The 18,942-nt window shown below is 33.9% G+C and overlaps 1 protein-coding gene across 2 annotated transcripts in view; it reads right to left on the reverse strand.

Annotated features, from left to right (window-relative positions):
* Nucleotides 1-15,236: 15,236 nt before the first annotated feature.
* LOC121419104 (BTB/POZ domain-containing protein 9-like) overlaps nt 15,237-18,942 on the reverse strand; it is a 36,715-nt gene continuing 33,009 nt past the window's right edge. For both annotated transcript variants that reach the window (XM_041613418.1, XM_041613417.1), the window contains exons 12-14: nt 18,497-18,604; nt 17,590-17,668; nt 15,237-16,963 (exon numbers count right to left, since the gene is read on the reverse strand). In XM_041613418.1, coding sequence (XP_041469352.1) covers nt 16,718-16,963; nt 17,590-17,668; nt 18,497-18,604 — 433 coding nt within the window. In that variant the 3' untranslated portion in view covers nt 15,237-16,717. The remainder of the gene's footprint in view (nt 16,964-17,589; nt 17,669-18,496; nt 18,605-18,942) is intronic.

The following is an 18,942-nucleotide window of genomic DNA, read 5'->3' on the forward strand; positions in this document are numbered from 1 at the left end:
TCTATTTATTCAAATCAACATTTTTGGGGGCTGACCTTTAATAATGATCCACATAAATGTATATTATCAAATTCCTTTCAGAAATTCCAACCCCTTTTTTTGAAAACTTGTCTTTGAAACAATAGCCCTTATTTTTTCTACCACCTTGAGAGATTGGTATATGTAGAATAAATTTATTGATTAAAGTATGCCATATCAATCAGTAAGGAATTATATTGGAATATAAGATGTGTTTTTGAATAAGTGTTGTTGTGCTGTTTTTATTAAGGTCAGCTGAACATCCATCTCTGTGTGACTGTATAAAATGATTTTATAACGTATAGATATATATGAATAACATATAGATCATAAGGGCTCTGTCACATGCTGCCATCTAACCATACCATCTGTGAAACAAATGGGAATGTTTATTTGACTCCAGGGGGGGGGGTACTCGACCAAAAAAGTAGTAGGTATGTGCCATGGGTGAGACAAAAAAAAAAACGGGGGCCTTGAAGCGGGCTTATTGTAAAAAGGAGGGTCCTCGCAACAGACTCCGGAACTACAAATGTTTGTGAAAACGGGGGTCTTTGGAACGGGTCACCTGCGTGTGAGTGCGTATGCATCCCTATGGAACATGCATGCAGCTAGCCCGGTGGCACGGGCGCCGGGTGCACTAGCGCAGAGGCGATAGTCGGACAGCTCTCTGCGGCTGCTTTTCACCAAAATTGCAGCTCTTTGTAGCAGGTCAATGCTGCTGGAATGGCGTAACAGAAAATATATGAAGATTTGGAGCAGATTTCTTACTTCTTTTTTCTGGATAAGAAGAAAATGCTATGCTTTGGAGCGGCTTTCTTCTTTTTCTCAATAGATAAAAATGCTATCCCTTGAACGGAAATTCTAGTGTAAAAACGGGGTCCCCTCCGCGGCACATACCCACTATGCATCATATACTGAGTGTCCCCCCCCTGGATTTGATGTTTTTTTTTTTACATCTGTCTGTTAGTGGGTCTACTATCATATCCATTCATTGACAGATGATGCTTTTCTTTATATGCCTCTGGCAAGAAAAATCATTAGTGGTATTTTAAGGATGAGTAACTTCTCTTGCAAAGGCATTGTTGACCTGTGATAAAAAGTCAAATTGTGCACAGGTTTTTTGTCTCACCTGCGAAGCAAAGTGAGACTATAGGCGCCGCTTTTCCGACGGCGGCGGCGTCAACATCAAATCTTAACCTGAGGTTAAGTTTTTGAAATGACGTCATAACTTAGAAAGTATATGGACCTAGTTAATAAAACTTGGCCGTAAGGTTAATCAAGTATTACTGAACATCCTATTAGAGTTTCATGTCACATGACCAAGGTCGAAGGTCATTTAGGGTCAATGAACTTAGACCATGTTGGAGGATTCAACATCGAAATCTTAACCTGAGGTTAAGTTTTTTGAAATGTCATCATAACGTAGAAAATATATGGACCTAGTTCATGAAACTTGGACATAAGGTTAATCAAGTATCACTGAACATCCTACATGAGTTTCACGTCACATGACCAAGGTCAAAGGTCATTTAGGGTCAATGAACTTTGGCCGAATTGGGGATATCTGTTGAATTCCCATCATAACTTTGAAAGTTTATGGATCTGATTCATGAAACTTAGACATAATAGTAATCAAGCATCACTGAAAATTTTGTGCAAGTTTCAGGTCTCATGATTAAGGTCAAAGGTCATTTAGGGTCAATGAACTTTGGCCGAATCGGGGGTATCTGTTGAATTACCATCATAACTTTGAAAATTTATTGGTCTAGTTCGTTAAACTTGGACATTAGAGTAATCAAGTATCACTGAACATCCTGTGCGCGTTTTAGGTCACATGACCAAGGTCAAAGGTCAATGAACTTTGGCCGAATTGGGTGTATTTGTTGAATTACCATCATAACTTTGAAAGTTTATGGATCTGATTCATGAAACTTGTACATAAGAGTAATCAAGTATCTCTGAACATCCTGTTCGAGTTTCAGGTCACATGATCAAGGTCAAAGGTCATTTAGGGTCAATGAACTTTGGCCGAATCGGGGGTATCTGTTGAATTACCATCATAACTTTGAAAGTTTATTGGTCTAGTTCGTTAAACTTGGACATTAGAGTAATCAAGTATCACTGAACATCCTGTGCGTGTTTCGATCACATGACCAAGGTCAAAGGTCAATGAACTTTGGCCGAATTGGGTGTATCTGTTGAATAACCATCATATCTCTGTTAGTTTATTGGTCTAGTTCATAAAAGTGGACATAAGAGTAACCATGTATCACTGAACATCTTGTGCGAGTTAGAGTAGTATTCAAAGTCAGCACTGCTGCTATATTGAACTGCGTGATGCAGGTGAGACGGCCAGAGGCATTCCACTTGTTTATAAAAAGTTTTCTGTTTTGTGTTATGTTGAGATCTCATTCAAATCAGGAACTATTTTATTATGATGTCATTCATTGATTAGCATTCATGCTTCCCCGGAAACTTTGTTTAATGTTAAGTAAATGCACATTTTTTTTTTAGTTTAGGAGCGGTGTTAAAATGAAGCTGATAGATGGTGCCACCATGTTTTAAGAATGATTGCCTATTAAAACCCTGATAAGGTCTGTAATTTGGAAGCTTCAACATACTCTTAACACTGTCTGCTGTGAATCGTTACAGTATGGCATTGCTAGACACCAGTATGTGACAGGACATTACCAGGTAAAGGAATCTTATATAGGGTTTCCAAACTCCACATTATGAGCATGAACATGATATCCCTTGTAAACATGACATTTATCATTGATGAGGATATTGTAGAATCTGCTCATATTTACCATGAAGCATGACATCAGTGGTGTCTGGCTGCATTAATTAACTCATCGGCCGTAAACCGATCTGTGAAGTCTTGTGCTGACATGGAGTGAACTCAAAGCACTAATATCCTGGAATGTGGCTCCGCAGACACTTACAAGACACCCTTAATTAGTCGTCTAAGCTCTTGGAATGACTCCACCTTGGAGTGAGTCATGGTGGGAAGCCGCTGAAGGGGTTATTAGCCAGGGGATAGATGGGGACAATGTTATGGTCCCATGATGGAGTGTGTGTATACACTCTTTAGTAAGGATGGGGTGTTGAGGTGTTTTGATGAGGGACAGGAGTTTCAAGGCAAACCTCTGTTTACAATTGGTTGTATATGTCTTGCAACTTATACCTTCCATGAAAGTTGGTCCAGGGGCTATGTACACAGTCAGCTCTCTATCGATAGAACAATTCTGACTGAATCCAGGTTTTCAAGATTATTAAGAATATTGGTCCCCAGTTATGAAGAATCATATATATATTACTTATATCTGTTAGACTCTAACCAGCGGTACATATGTATAAAAATAGAGGGTGCAGTTATCTCTTATTGGTTTTGGAGTTAACAGTCACCATGCTGTAAAAGTATATGGTTCTTTTACAATATAATTGAATGATATAATCTAGACACATAAAATCACTGTCTTTCCAATCTGTTGTCATATAGCTGTTTGTAATCTGTTGCCTAACTCTTACAACATTTTTTTTGTATGGTAAAGTGGGGCAAAACAAAACAACTCATTATTCTTATTGGTACAAAGACAAATGGGTGGTATAATGATAGCCATATGGTTAGTTAAACATGGGTTAACTTAGACCACACTTTTACAAAGTGCCAGTTGTCAACTTATTCCAAATTGATATTGCTCTACTGCTGCAAAAAAGTTATCAAACAATTAGCTGAGCCGTGAAGTGAGAAGAATGTAGGAAAATATAATGAATTTCAAGAAATTACTTGATACATTATAATTGCAGTGAATGTGGAAGAAATATGAAACCATGCAGCATTCCATAGAAGTGTGCTTTATAATTTTAGTTTAGACTCTGGTTAAACCTAGGTTTGAATCATCAATATAGCACCCATTATGTTTTGGTCCAATTTCATATTGAAGAAGTTTTCCTCATGACGTAAAGTGGTCATTTTGACCCATAAGAATGGGTTTGGTTATGTAGACGGTGTTTGGTAACATGATAATCCTCTTGTTGATACAGACAGGGCCCTTCAAGGAATCTCAACAATATGCAATCAAGATTTCCAGCTCTTTGATTGCAATCTCGTCGGCTACACGAATATTAGTTTCATTTACACTATAGAAAACTAAAGTTTAACTCTAAATCTCCAAAAAAGTAAAAATGATATAAAGGATGAAAATAGTATTTGACAAATTTATTGATATGGAATTTTTTCTTAACTACCTACTACGAAAAGTACTTGAATGAAGTCATTGGTTGGTGTTTGTCTCAATATTGTGGTCTTTAGAAGATTAGTGCAAATGTTTGACTTGACACTGTTATGTTTATTATTGTTAACCCAGGTAGAATCACATTACTAAAACTGGTAGTAGTCATTACTACACTACAGTAGTCATTTAACATCAACATATTCTTAAACAGGCTCTTGGATTTTGAATTTTGAATTTTCAGGATATATGTTTGCTAGCTGAGGAAAGTTTTGGATAGATCATATTACTCTGAAATGTACACAAAAAATGAAAAAGAAAACAGTGGTTTTGATCCTCAGTGTCAATGTCCCCAATATCTGACTAATGCCAGAGGGATATTCTCGAAGACTCAGGCAAATTGAAAAAAATGTGAGAAGGACATATCCCTCTCACAAGCCACAAGATGTTTCACACCCATCTTGCCACAAATTTACCTGGAAATTTCAAGAACTTTTTCATTAACTCAAAATAATTTTCACATTCACTCCTTCCGAACCAGACAAATATTTATCAGCCTGCTGCAATATGATTGGCGATCTTGTTGCAAATTATGCAAATGACTTTTGTCTGATATAATTTTCTTCACAATTTGCATTTACACCAAAGCCTTAGGAGAGAAATTGCTGTGAAAATTCTTATTAATCACTAGAGGGTATTCATTTGTCTCGCAATCTACCATGGTCAACAAGGAAATTCGTGATCGCTCTCCAAAAAGTGTTCACTAGCTTTCTGGGAAATTCGTGATCACTCTCGCAAAAAGTGTTCACTAGCTTACAAGCTCACGAGCTTTTGAGTCTGGCTGCAACTCTTTATCAAGTGACAAAAATTATCTGATAACGTAGTCTATTTATCTATTTATACCAATCCCCAGGACCATACGCACGAACGCGGGAACAATAGGTGGGCACTGAACCGTTCTTATTAATTGGAAAAGTACGTTCTGATTTGCTGGTATATTATTTTGGGAATATTATAAGTACTTTGCTTTCACATCGGTAAATTACCTGGTATTTTCTTGTTGGGATAGAATTCCGATCAGAAATTACAAGGTATTAATTGTGATCAGATGGGTTAGAATGCATACACCAATCAAATAATTGTGGTTTGAATTTGAAGAAGTCTGAGGAATGGATAGAGATTGGATGAGATAGGGGGAGGGAGGGGTGTGAAATCTGAAGAAGAGACCATGATTTCTTACTAACGAGACAGATTTCAAATCACCTTGATATTCCTCCTACTTCATTATGTTGAGAGAATAAATCAGGCTTTCTTATACTGTGTATATCATCTCAAGATTGACAACAAATTATCTCACTTTTTACATTTTCTGTAAGATAAAAGTAGCTGGTTGAGCTGTATAACAAAGTTTGCTCATGGTTGCAAATACGTTTGCAATGTCGAATAACAAAAAAATCTTTGTGTTTCATGTGATAATTCTTTTTGATCATGTGAAATTAAATAAATCTTTTGAGTCTTCACATTATAGTCGAATTGTTTTTTCAGGATGTGTTTACTGATTTCTACCAAGTTCTTTACCATCTATTTGTGTGACTGTTTTCTGTCTCTCTATGTCTCTGTCTGCCTTTGTTTATTTCTGTCAGATTTTTCTTCCTCTTTCTATGTTCTCTCCTTGCCCCTTTCTCTTTCTTTCTCCCTTTCTCCTCCTGAATAACTGTAATAAATTGCAAGGAAAGTTACAGAATCATAGACAAAAATAATTACTAAATTCAAGTAAATGAAGTATCTACAAGTTTGAAAATATTAATTACATAAATGGAACATTCTGCAATATGTGATACAATACCATGATAGTTTTATGCAACTGAATATGATAAAGCTGTGTTTAGAATATTTTTATTCATACTAATGGGATTATAAATATGAATATATAATCTACTTTGCTCTAATATATTTTGATATGAATGAGGTCTGAACAAAATAGTGATAAATATTTTTAAAGACTGACATATAACAAAAAATTAGTGTACTGATAATGTATATGAATTTAATGTCCTATATTTGCTCTGAACAAATATTGTATATCTACATTTTATAGTGTCTATAAAAACCAATCCACTTCACTCATATTTGTTAAATGTTAATTTCATTTTAGCAAGTTTCTTGCCATTCTTCAATTCAGTTATGTGCAAATAATCATATTACTAGAACAATGCCTCAGTGTTTCTTACTGCACATTGACATCAATTTGAAGCAAGCTGTAAAATATTCCAGATTCATGTCAATAACCTTTGCATGCGAAGGTTGAACAGCTTTTTCTTACCTGGCAGCGAGCTTGTGACATATTTTATAACCTGCACAAAAGCAAAGGAGCCTGCACTTGTTAACTCCTGGAGCACATGATCTGATTTATAACGTCAATTTTAAATTGTCTGATAATTGAGGAGATAGTTCTGAAAAGTTCTATGAACATCATAATGAGATTATATGCAAAGGATTAAGACTTTATTAAGATCAGTATGCGTCTTATTATCGCCAGTATTAATTTTCTGAATTAATAGTACTTCTTAGTTTGAGTTACAAGCTTATAAATATCATAACTATTTATCCTAAACATGAAATGTGATAGCTACTTTGATTATGGCCTTTCATGTCAGCTCATATTTAGAAAGTTCTATATTTTACTTGTAGTAATAATAGCTGATCACCGATCATTATTGGAGGTTGGGTTAATTAATGCTCCAGACATGAACTGGTTAAGAGAATTAAAAACTTAATGATGGCTGTCTGGGAATGACATTACCTTGAGTTATGCAATAAGATAGGAAAATGATACATGGTAATGATATAGGGGCATATTTTTTTGGCTTTTACGCATATTCAAACCTCGATATGCATGGGGAAATATCAGTTAATTACAAGTGCTTGTACAAGTATCAAAAAACCTTATTATACATTTTGACAATACAGTTGTCTCTTGTTTTGGTTTTTAATGTATTCCAGGTTTTTCATAGATAGAGAATTCACCCCTTAGATACTCTTTGAAAGTGTCATATTGCCAAATAATAATCATTTTGATTTGGTGAATGGTTAATTAAAAACAATATGGGGGGCAGTAAGAATATGGTATCTTAATGAAAAGGTTAAAACAGGATAAGGAAGACAAAAAATATAAAAATTTTATTTAAGGTATCTAATGTTTTAACAATTTGAATATATTTGTTCCCTTTATTATTTCGTAATGGCAATATTTATTCTTTGAATGAATGTGTTAGCTTGATTATCAGGAAGGCATTGTATCCTACTGTCTATGTAAAGGTATTTACATATGTAATGTTATTTCATCTGGACATACTTTCAATTACAGCATTTTGAATTAGGACTGTTTAATTTTTTTTTCACTCTGCAATAATATCGCTGTATTCTATGTGGAATAATGACTTATTTCTGGTCAAATTAAGAATTAAATTGACCTAGCAACTGAATTAAAAAGGCGACAGTGGTTGAATTACCGATGCTGCAATAAACCAGGGTAGGCTGATATATTTCTGGCTGCTCTCTGTCTATGAATCATTTAAGATATTTTCTCTGCAGCTTATTATTTGTTATGTGGTGTCGATGTGTGGTAAATTATCACACAATTCCAATATTGCTGGCACCTAGAGGCTTTGTTTATTATTCTATTGTAAGAATCGATGTATTATTGGCTCCTATATGCTCCACAACGTTAAAAGATTATGGAAGTATTAATTGTTAATGCTGAAATCGAATTCAGGAAAATCTTTGAGAGTGTGACACTCGGAGTTTGTAGAGAGATTCTTGTTTCATATAAATGTAATATTGGCAACTATTAATCAGAGTTGATTAAGCACTGAAAACAACATGGTTGATTATTTTTCATTATTTCTAAGTAAGTGTTCATGCTTTTACCACACATTAAGACCTTTTTTATGCACTTTGTTTTCATATGTTTTTAGTTGTCTATTCATGTTTTCAATGTGTTATATTTGTGTTGTGTTTGATGTCCCTTTTTCTTCACAAAAGTACTAAGATACCATTTGTTGTTTTTTATTTATTGTTGTACTGACCATAAGCAATATTAATCGCTACAAGCTGCGTACTGTCTGATTTTTAAAAGTTGTTTCTTACTAAACTGATATATATTGAGTAAGGATGGCAGATATTTCAAAGTATTTCACTAAAGTTCATTAATGAATGATACTCTCTCACATCGTATAACAAGTAGGTGCAATTGTGGTTGGGGATTGGAAAAAACTTTTTTGTTTCAAATTAAGAGCACTTTAATTATGAACAGAAAACATTTTTGTTTTGTTTTTACCCATGTATAATGTTATACACACATTGTGTATATTTGAACACATTTTTGTACATGCTCTGTATGTTTCTATCACTTGTTTTGCATTCACTTTATTCAATCTTATAATGATCAAACTGTCTTGAAATTGATTTTTTTTCCATCAGTGCTATTTTTAAATGCTGGAAATAAGTTTTTCAATTCCCCCTTACAAATTCATGAAAAGCAGGTATGAGGCAACCTTACATTTCAGAAGACAAGTGTATAAGTTGTGTATGGTTTTCAAATGTTCCTATTGAAATTGAATCTGAACTCTGCAACTAAAGAGGAATTATCTATAAGTCTGACATACTTATCGTATGATTAGATGATTATGATTTATTCCACATTCTAAAAGATAGTTTAAGTTCAAATCTACACAATATGAGGTAAATAATAAACATGTTGTTGGGTAAAGTAGCAGGTGAAATTTTGTTTTATGGGTAAACTTTCACACAACACTAAAATTTACTCAAGATTTTGCATTATTTACCAAACACACATACTTGTTCCATTTAAACCCACTATTTAGTTAATTTTTTGTAGGGTGATAAATAAAAGCATACAATCATTGCTGAATCATACTACTGCAACTCATCTAAAATTTTCTTGCCATATTTTGGAACTTAGAGAATTAATTGCAGGTATTGATATTTACTTTGTATTACATGGATGTATTCTAAAAACACTTTTCTCTATGATTACATTTAATGTTTTGTTTTAGTCATTGTAATGCATAGTCAATGTTTTTGGGGTTTTTTAATCAAATTTTCATTATAGAAATGAAAACCAACTATTTGCTCAATTTACACAATTGTTGAAAATAGTTGATTGGGAGTGGGATGGGAGTTGAGGCAAGGGGTTGGTGTACGGAGTAGTTGAGAAAAAAAATGACATTGATCGTATTTGTCTGTAGGTATCATTTGTATCATGCATTCGACACCGACTCATTGTGTGCTGAACATCATGTGTGATGTTAAATTATTGTTTTGCATTAAAAAGTAACTTGATTCTTAATCAATTGTGTCATTTCATTATTTTAGTTTAGTTTCCTTCATGGACGAAGACGGGAAGTTAATGGGTAACATTTAAATTATCTTTAAAAACTTAAATGTTGATGGAGAAAGAGTAAAATACATACATTGATAACTTTTTTTTCTTTTGTAATGAACATGGATAAAGGATAGAGGGAAGAAATGTAAAGGGAAACAAGATGGAAAGAGATTGAGAGATTGCAATTAGAGAAAAGAGGGAGAAAGCGACAGACAGAAAGAATGAGAGAGGTGGGGGGGGGGTGGGAGGTAAGTAACAGATGGAGATTTATTAGTGTTAGATTGAAATTAAATGAAGAATATAATAAATCATTAATCAGCTAGTGTCACAGGGTGAAAATATGGTTTGATCTGTTTTAATAAATGAATAAGAAATGAATAATTTAAATTATAATTTCTCTAAAATGTAAAGCTGTGAGGAATTTTGTTGATCTTGAAACTCTTCATAAAGATACTGATATTATATGACACAGACCTGACACGAACGAAAAGAGGGAAATAGGTAATTGTTTTTAGTCGGTTCATTTCGTCGTGCCTTGACCCCCTGGTTTCCAAAAACAGGATGTCCTGGATAAAAACAATCCAAGAAAATGGTACCTTTTGTCTCGTCTGAATGCTTCAAAGATGAATCCCTAGGGGACTTCAATTGTCATAAGACTTTTTAAGAAGTCCCATCCATTTACTTTCCTTTCTTCATATCTGTCTCTGTCCGTAATTTCCCTTTGCATTTCTCTTGTCTTTCAGTTTACTCCTAACTATTCATCCCTCCAACAAGGCAATTTGACAAAAATAAGAATTCAAATCTTTGGTAAAGCTTGTAAATGTTCAAATTGGGTATTACACATTAGCCTACATATATTATTGGTAAACCAATGAACCCTACATGTTCAAATTGAGTATTGTGCAACGCCTGCACGTTCAAATTGGGTATTTATATTATATTGGATGGCTCAGAATGGAATACCAAAAATACCACGAATCGTAGGTGAGTGGAATATTGGCCCTAACGAGTGGAGTAATTCTGGTATTCCTTGAAATAAAGCCATCCCATATAATTATCATCTATCCCACCCCTACCAATCAAAAGGAGGGAGAAATTTGATTGAAAAAGTGACATATCACTTATCACATAATGGCATCATCACTTCATAAAATTAAATTTGGTCGTTGACATGCGACTTGCCATGTAGTCTATTATTTTTAATACTGTTGAATATGCTCTCGTATTCAACAGCAAATTTTGTACAGGAGCCTATTGGATATTCTATGGATTTCGGTCCTTTTTAGGGATACGCTCTGATACTGCACAGGCAATTGATGCAGACCGAAATACGTGTTTTTAATGCATCGCTAAAATACTCTTTTGATGATAATACACAATAACCTATATAGGTTATTGGTCAACCTATGTACTCTACAAACTCCATCACTCACATGGATGCACTTCCCCCAAAGCACACCCTCACACACCCACCCTCCCACCACCACACACTTTCAAAGCTTTCTTTTGAATCATCATTTTTCATCTAATCTAAAGCTAAGAGGGTCATGTGGTAGAAATCGATTACACAACAAATCATGAATTCAAGAGCCAAGCTGTCTTAGATTTCATGCACAAATGCTGCATACATTTTATTTTCCAGATAACTTCCAGTCCAATACATACATATCATTTTTTGAATACACCTGAAGTATTTGTAATAAAACATGGTAGTAAAGTAAAGACAACTTCTTCTCATGCAGTTTATTTTCTTATAAAAATATAAGTATCTAATTTCTTTGCATCTCCAGTAAGTAATGGATCACGTCATATTAACACTTTCACATTCTGCTACATTTTTTGAATAGATCATAATACTTTTGTGAAACCTGCTGCTACAGAGGAACATGTTTAACATGGGTGGAACACTACACATTAATTATTATCTGGGGATGGTTTGCACAAAACTGGTTGCAAGTCTTTTCATTTGCCAATTCACAGAAACGTGTTACATAATTAACAGATATCTTTCAATGCAATGTCTGCAAACTTTCATTTAATTTTATGGGTGGGAAGAGGTCCTGTCAAGAGTGGAAGAATATAAACAATAAATTGGTAGATTTTATATTATACCTGCTTAGCAACCAACACAGGGTGATTAAAACATACCAAAAACATAATCTCAGACAGTAATGAAGGAGAAATTTACATCACACTAATCTTTTAAATAATACCTTGAAAAGTAGCAGATAACTGCCACAGAAGTTCATTTCGTCATCATCCATATTTGATATTCCAAAATCTATTTAATGAATTACATAGAAATAGTGTCATGTGAAATAATAATGAAGCAACCGATTTATTTCTGATGATAGCCATTCAAACCACACCTTCAAGAATCTTTCATATGCTCATGGCATAGACACACCTTAAAAGACATTTCAAGGATCCATCAATATATTATGTTCACTTTCATCTGGATCTAGTGTTACACATTGACCTAACGTAATGATATAATTGGTTGTTAAACCTGTGTTCAGAAACATATTTAGAATATCACTATCCCTATGGAAAGCATTAACATATGGTCTGTTAAACATCCTTTCCCCCAAAAAAAAATTGAGATAAATCATATTGAGAATTTTATTGTTAGAATTATCACCCCCCCCCCTGGAAAAAGTAAAATAACTAGATCTTCTGATTCTAAACAATTCATACAAAAAATTTGGTATATTTTGCTATTATAGTACATGTACATTCCACCAAAGTTAAACACTTTTAAACAATTCTATCTCATTCAAAGCTCTACCAAAAATCATAAGTACCTTTTTATAATGAAATTAAATACCTAAACATTTTTTAGAACAAGCAAGCAGCATGCAGCTTTCTCTATCATCTTAAAGACATCATGCAGTTTGAAAATTTGAATAATAAACTTATAGATACTTGTATAAATCATACTCACATATTCTTGTACAACATAAAGCTAATGGAAACATTGAAAAAATGAAACACCCCATAAAATATGATATTTCATCAAACTTAAACCTTAAACCTACATGTAAATAACTTTTACAGCTGATAAACACTTTTTTTGTACACACAATATAATTTAGTGATATATACAAGGAAATCATATTTCCTCTCTGAGAACAGAATCTTTTATCAAAGCAATATAAATCTGAATTTACACACGAACACATCCAAAGTACTAATTTTTGGTTACAAAACAAGGAACAAACCTTTCAATTTATACCACACAGGGCTTCTATGCACAATACATGTGTTTCTTACATCTCTCTAAGAAAGTTAACCATATAAGCAGAAGTTTTAACATAATTACATTAATAATCATGTTATGATCATACATAATTACATATTATACAATATAAGAAACACAACATCTATAGCACCATCATATATCAGATAAACAATTAAATTAATCAGAACAACTAAGTTTGAATGGAATACATCATGTTTTCTAAATGGATTTGGCAGACAGCTGACACATTAAGGTTGTAAGATTTTAAAGTGATTTGGGGGATAATGATGTCATTGTCAGCATGTAAAATTAAAAAAAAACAATAATCCTAGAATTGTAGCATAATTACTGGAAATTCTTACTCTAATCATCAACCATAACAAAGCAAGTAAACCATAAATTTCTCAAGTTGCAGGGTAAATATATTTGCCTCTGTCATCAAATTCAAACGATTCCCATATATATCATACCCACATTTTGGTGGTCACTCTGTTGGATTCTCTTCAAAGTCATTTATTATACAATCATTGCCATGATCTGGAATTTATGTTTAAGCTGGACACTCACAGTCATTATTACAAACATGTTTCTATGATAATATTTTACTGTTATTATAAACTATTGATTGAGCTATAGCTTCTCCCATGTGATGTAAAATAATATATAATAATTTGAAAATTGACAACTGAATTATTCATTGATGGATTTTCATCAATCCTATGTGAATATGTTTCTCTCCCTTTTCTGTTTGTATAAAAACTCACATTTTGTGAGGGTGGACTTCTACTTTAGCATTATTAGCATCAGTCGTGCATAAAAAGAACGAAAAAAATTGAAAGTTTAATTGCCATTAATTTTTGCCTCATAATGAATTCAGCCCACAGAGACTTAAAATGGTACAATATTGAAACGTCAGCTTTTTTCACTAAAAAATGTCTAAAGATGTCAACATTGACATATAGAAAGTACAAAACATTGTCAAACACATTGTTACCACCAGTAAATTCATCTATATGAATAACAACCGTTTTTATAATAATTTAAAAATAATCTGGTATTTATTTCGATACTGCACCAGGGGCTCATGAGATTTACACACAATATGTCTTTGCTGGTTACTTGTTTAAAGAATCTCATTGTGATGGATTTTACTTCATTTGCAAATAAATGACCATATGCATTGACTGTGGAATTCCTTAATCAAGAGCTTTTCAAAGATAATACGGTACCTATTAGGAGTATTTTTGTACTCGCTATGGATGGATTTTATGAGCTAATGCTGAAATATCAATAAGGAATAGCTATATAAACAATGCCTGAGAATTTTTATTCACTGTACAGTATCTAAACCTTTCAGAATATTCAAATAAGTAGTATTCTTATTTTCTGCTCTAAAACATGGGATGAAGAGATTACTACCTTTAAGACTCTCTGAGATCATGAATTCCTTTCATCCCCAGCTGAAGATATATCAGTTATAGAATTACAAAAAAATGCATTAGTATTGGTCAAAATTATAGAACTTTGTATAATTGGAAAATGCTGCATTTTAACAAAATGTCAAATTAAAAATGTTAATCATTAAAACTGCCTGCCTTACATGCCATAGAATTCTCATGTCAGGCTTGAGACTTGTAGAACCTGAAATTTCTATGATAAGCACTACACATTAAGTGAAATCCAGGAAGGTAAAAATAGAATTTTTGTTAAAGCACAACTTCAATCAATTTATTAAACTTCCATGGACAGATAATTACTCTTGGATATACTCATGGAAAGATTTATTTGTCATAGCTGAAAACATAAAAGTTTGAATAAATGAGGAGAAAAGACACGACGAAAAAAGAAAATGATGAAGGGGGAAAAGAGATGAAGTAAAACAGGGAGAGGACGATGAGGAACAACCCCAAAAATGAGGTAAATGAAGCCGGATGAGGAGAAAGAGAAGAGGTAAAAATTAGAAGAATTGAAGAATACACATCCTTTCTACATGTATTTTCCACATCTAAATAACGACTCATTCTTTCATGATAATACTGACAGAAATTTATGACCGAACATCAAAATATCAAACACCTGGATAATCAAACATAATACCATTTACTGCTATTTAGTCAATCCTCTCCTGTAAATGAATTTATTTGGAATCAAGAAGCCACAAAAGATGTACTAAAATGCAATATGACATTTCACACACTATGTATGCCTAAGACAGATGTAATTTTCCTAGAGCTGTCATTTTACATGTCGTAAGACGAAAGTAAAAAACATTTATGTGTGCTATGAAAAATTGAATGAGATGAAATAGAAATTAGAATTAGAAATAATTAGTATAATAGTCCTATGCACAAAAGCACTGTTCAATCTTTCTTTACCCAGAGTACCATCTTTGACAAACTCCAGTCCCTGTGTGAGGTCAGAACAAACTCATTCCATGGTCATGATGATAGAATACATAAAAAAAAGTTTACTGAGGCTTGTTTAGATGGAGCAAGACAAGGTCCGTAAAATTTTTGTGCAGAAAGTCAATGAGATATCAAGCAACATTCTTTGTGTCATGAAATTCTCAATCTGTTTTTTTTAGACCTGGGAAGCAACCAATTCGCATTTATCAGCATATGTGGTTTAATTTGTACCACTGTATTTTACTGAGCTATGCCTTTAATCTGTACTTACATAGTAGCAGAAATATTTTTACTTCCATGAATAATTTAAATTTCATGATTTGACCATGATTTTGAGGAAAGAACCCTACTTATTTCCTAAACAAGCAGCTCTGTTCCTTGTTTTGCATCCTTGATTCAATAATATAATTTGTGGTTTACATTGCATGGCCAATCTACATTATGAACATTGTAATGGACAACAAGCTAGATTCTGCTCTTCCATACTGTATTTAATTATGAATCATTGCAGCATTGGTAAAACACAGAAGAGACCTTTCATTTTTCTTCCCGTAAATTGATGGTTAAAAACTAACAGTGGCATACCATCATGATTATCAGACTATTTCTATAAATTAATTTTCATGTTTTCCATTAATTCCTGATACATTTCATGTCTATGAAATGAAAGGGAACAACACGATACTGATTCAGAATTCACACAGCTTCACCGTGAAACTCTGTGTATGCTACAACAATATCATCAAAATCATTGCTAAAGCAACACATCTTAAATACTCAACCTTCATCCCCAAACTGGCTGAATTCCAAACCAGTGTAATTTTTACATGACAACTCCACTAGATAAAGCTTGCAGAACCATAGTATAACTTTGACACTATTACTCTGGTCCTTCAACATGTTTTAATTTCTTCCAAAGCCACATACTAGAAGACAGTAACAATTGGCACCTCTGCTAGAGACAACATGGTGACCTTTGGCATGTCCTTGACCAATGGCAAATATGTATCCCTTACTTTTGTATAGTAATCAAAGAATAGCTGTGGTCTTGTCAGTCAAATCTAAGAACAGACACAAATCCTGTAACCTCAGGATTTATGCTCAGTTGCAATTTTGAAACAACCATTCTGATTGCTTGACGGTGGGTATGTTGAACAATATGCACATGTAACAAAAATCTTGATTGGTTGATGCCAATCGTGATTGATTGCAACCCTCTCTGTTGCATATCCTTATTTTCACCAACTCTAGGCAGCTGAACCAGAATTGAAGCAGGAAAGCAAGTGATCAAACACCATGCAGTCATTACCAAATCCTTTGAAATGGTGGAGAAAGCAAGAAAATATTGCAGCGAAAACTTGTCAAAACTATAAGAACTCAAGTTTCAATTTGTCTGGTTATCAATATCCTCTCAGAGCGGTGGTCCACCCATACTCGATGTCGGCGAACTCCTTGTTGATGAGGGTGACATGGGGCTCTGCTGAGAGACTGACCTTGATGGACAATGTACAGTGCTACTGGAGGAGGTACTGGGATTGGCAAGTCGGAGGGTTGGGCCATGGCCAGATGATGAGCTGTCATCATCTAGATCTGAAGAGTGAGATTCGCCGCTCTGTGTGTTCTGTGCAGGGCATTCAAAATGCACACAGTGGAAAACCTAGATAAAAAGAAAATCAAATATTACTGTGATTAAAATACTGTACATACACACACAAAAATGTTTCCAAGGCTTCATTTGGATTCAAATGTTTATACTACCTATTTGAAACAACAAAATTACATGAAATAAAAGGTCCTGGCGAGCACCTTAAAAAAGAATGAACCATATGTAATTATACTATTCTTCGTTCAAAGCATAGAAGTTGTAAAATGGCCCTATTGACGAACCAATCAATATACCAAAGTGAGCACAAAAAAAGAGGACATTTTCCAAGTATTACATAACCCAAAGAATGACATAAAAACATGAACCGAAGATAAAACTTGCTCAAAAAGGTGGTTTCAATTTTTAAACAAAATAACAGTCATCTTCTTGCCAACAGATTTTTTTTTTCTGCATAACAACATTGAAGTGTAAATGGCAGAAAATTTATATTTACTCAATCATATACAATGTACAGGTGTAACTTTTGTAACTTGGTTCCTATTCTCTAAGATGGGCAGCATATATTGTCAGAGCCAGAAAGTACACATTTGTCTCAAATGCCATCATCAGAGAAGAAAACCCAAAACCACCTAAAAAAGAGGAAATTTTCCAAGTTTCAAAAGTATGAATGTCTTTACCTCATTGGCTGTATTCCTAGTTCCAACGATCTTAATGAAGGTGACTGGTCTGCGCTGAAAGTATAATGTCTGCCAAGATCTGCAAGGAAACAGTCAACATCGATGATTTTAATGTTGGTATTGAGATGAGTAAGTTACAAATGACTTTATGCATGATTGGACCATGTTATTGGGTGCTAAAGCAGATTACAAATCATTTTGAATTCCACCTTTGGCTGGAGATCTAAATATGATACCTGTAGCCACTTCACTTCTGAAAACTGTTCTCTGAGCGGGCCCTCATATGCACACTTTTCATCTCAATCTATCCCTATTTCATCTATTCTGAACCACACCATCCTTCAAATGTCAACCCGTCCTGTTGACCTTAATTTCCTTTATATCACATTTAACACTGGCTAAGTGGTAACAAATACTTAGGTGTAGAGGTAGCAAGGTACACCAAATAGTTATGAAAAGGGACATTCTTCTAGTCATATGCTTGGCATATTGTAGTAGACAAGAGAAGCAATTGCATGCTATGCAAAGGTTCTGAAGGAGCAACAAATGTGATATTTTACCATGATTAAATGAAACGAAATTAATTGCCATAATGGTGAGAATAATGGTAATGGATGACAGTGATGTTGCTGTTGTTAATGCCATGGCTGATAGTAATGGCGATATGATGAAAAAAAATGTTGGTGGAAAATGTGTATTAATATATTTTTTTGTCCAAAGCAATCTTTGAGTAAATGAAGTGTTCAAAAACGATATTTTCATCTTGTGAAAATTGACAATAATTGCAATTCTAAATTTCAGGAACAAAGTCACCAATATATAATCAATCTTGCTAGCATTCTACATTAAGATTTATGATTGAAGCAAATACATTGGGTTTTTTCTGATGGGGGGGGGGGTACTATACCTGCAATTATCCTTTGTTTTATCTGCTACTCTCGTCCATGTTTGTTGGTCAGTAGATACATCTACAAAGTAGCTGTATGTTCTTGCATCACAGTCCCATAATAGCAACCTGCAGGGATTGAAGACAAGATTACATCAGGGTACATTTCAATGTTTACAGTGCAATAAGCAATCACTTCCCAGAGTGCACTGTCAAAGATGCATTCTGACATATGTGAGGGTGTTTTGCACGAGGTGAAGTTCCACTTGAATTGGCCATCAAATTTCTAGAAGCACACAGTATACAAAAGCTCTTGAAATTACAGATCGTCCTTTGGTATTTGATAGGACCAAGAGTTACAAACAGTATACACAATGGCATTTACACAAGACATAAATTCATGTGAAAGGCCCAAGAAAACTGATTACCTGCCTATCGCACGTCCAAGTTATAGTTTTCAGTCTCAC

This window comes from Lytechinus variegatus, chromosome 7 (assembly GCF_018143015.1).
Source record: "Lytechinus variegatus isolate NC3 chromosome 7, Lvar_3.0, whole genome shotgun sequence".
Classification (NCBI taxonomy): domain Eukaryota; kingdom Metazoa; phylum Echinodermata; class Echinoidea; order Temnopleuroida; family Toxopneustidae; genus Lytechinus; species Lytechinus variegatus.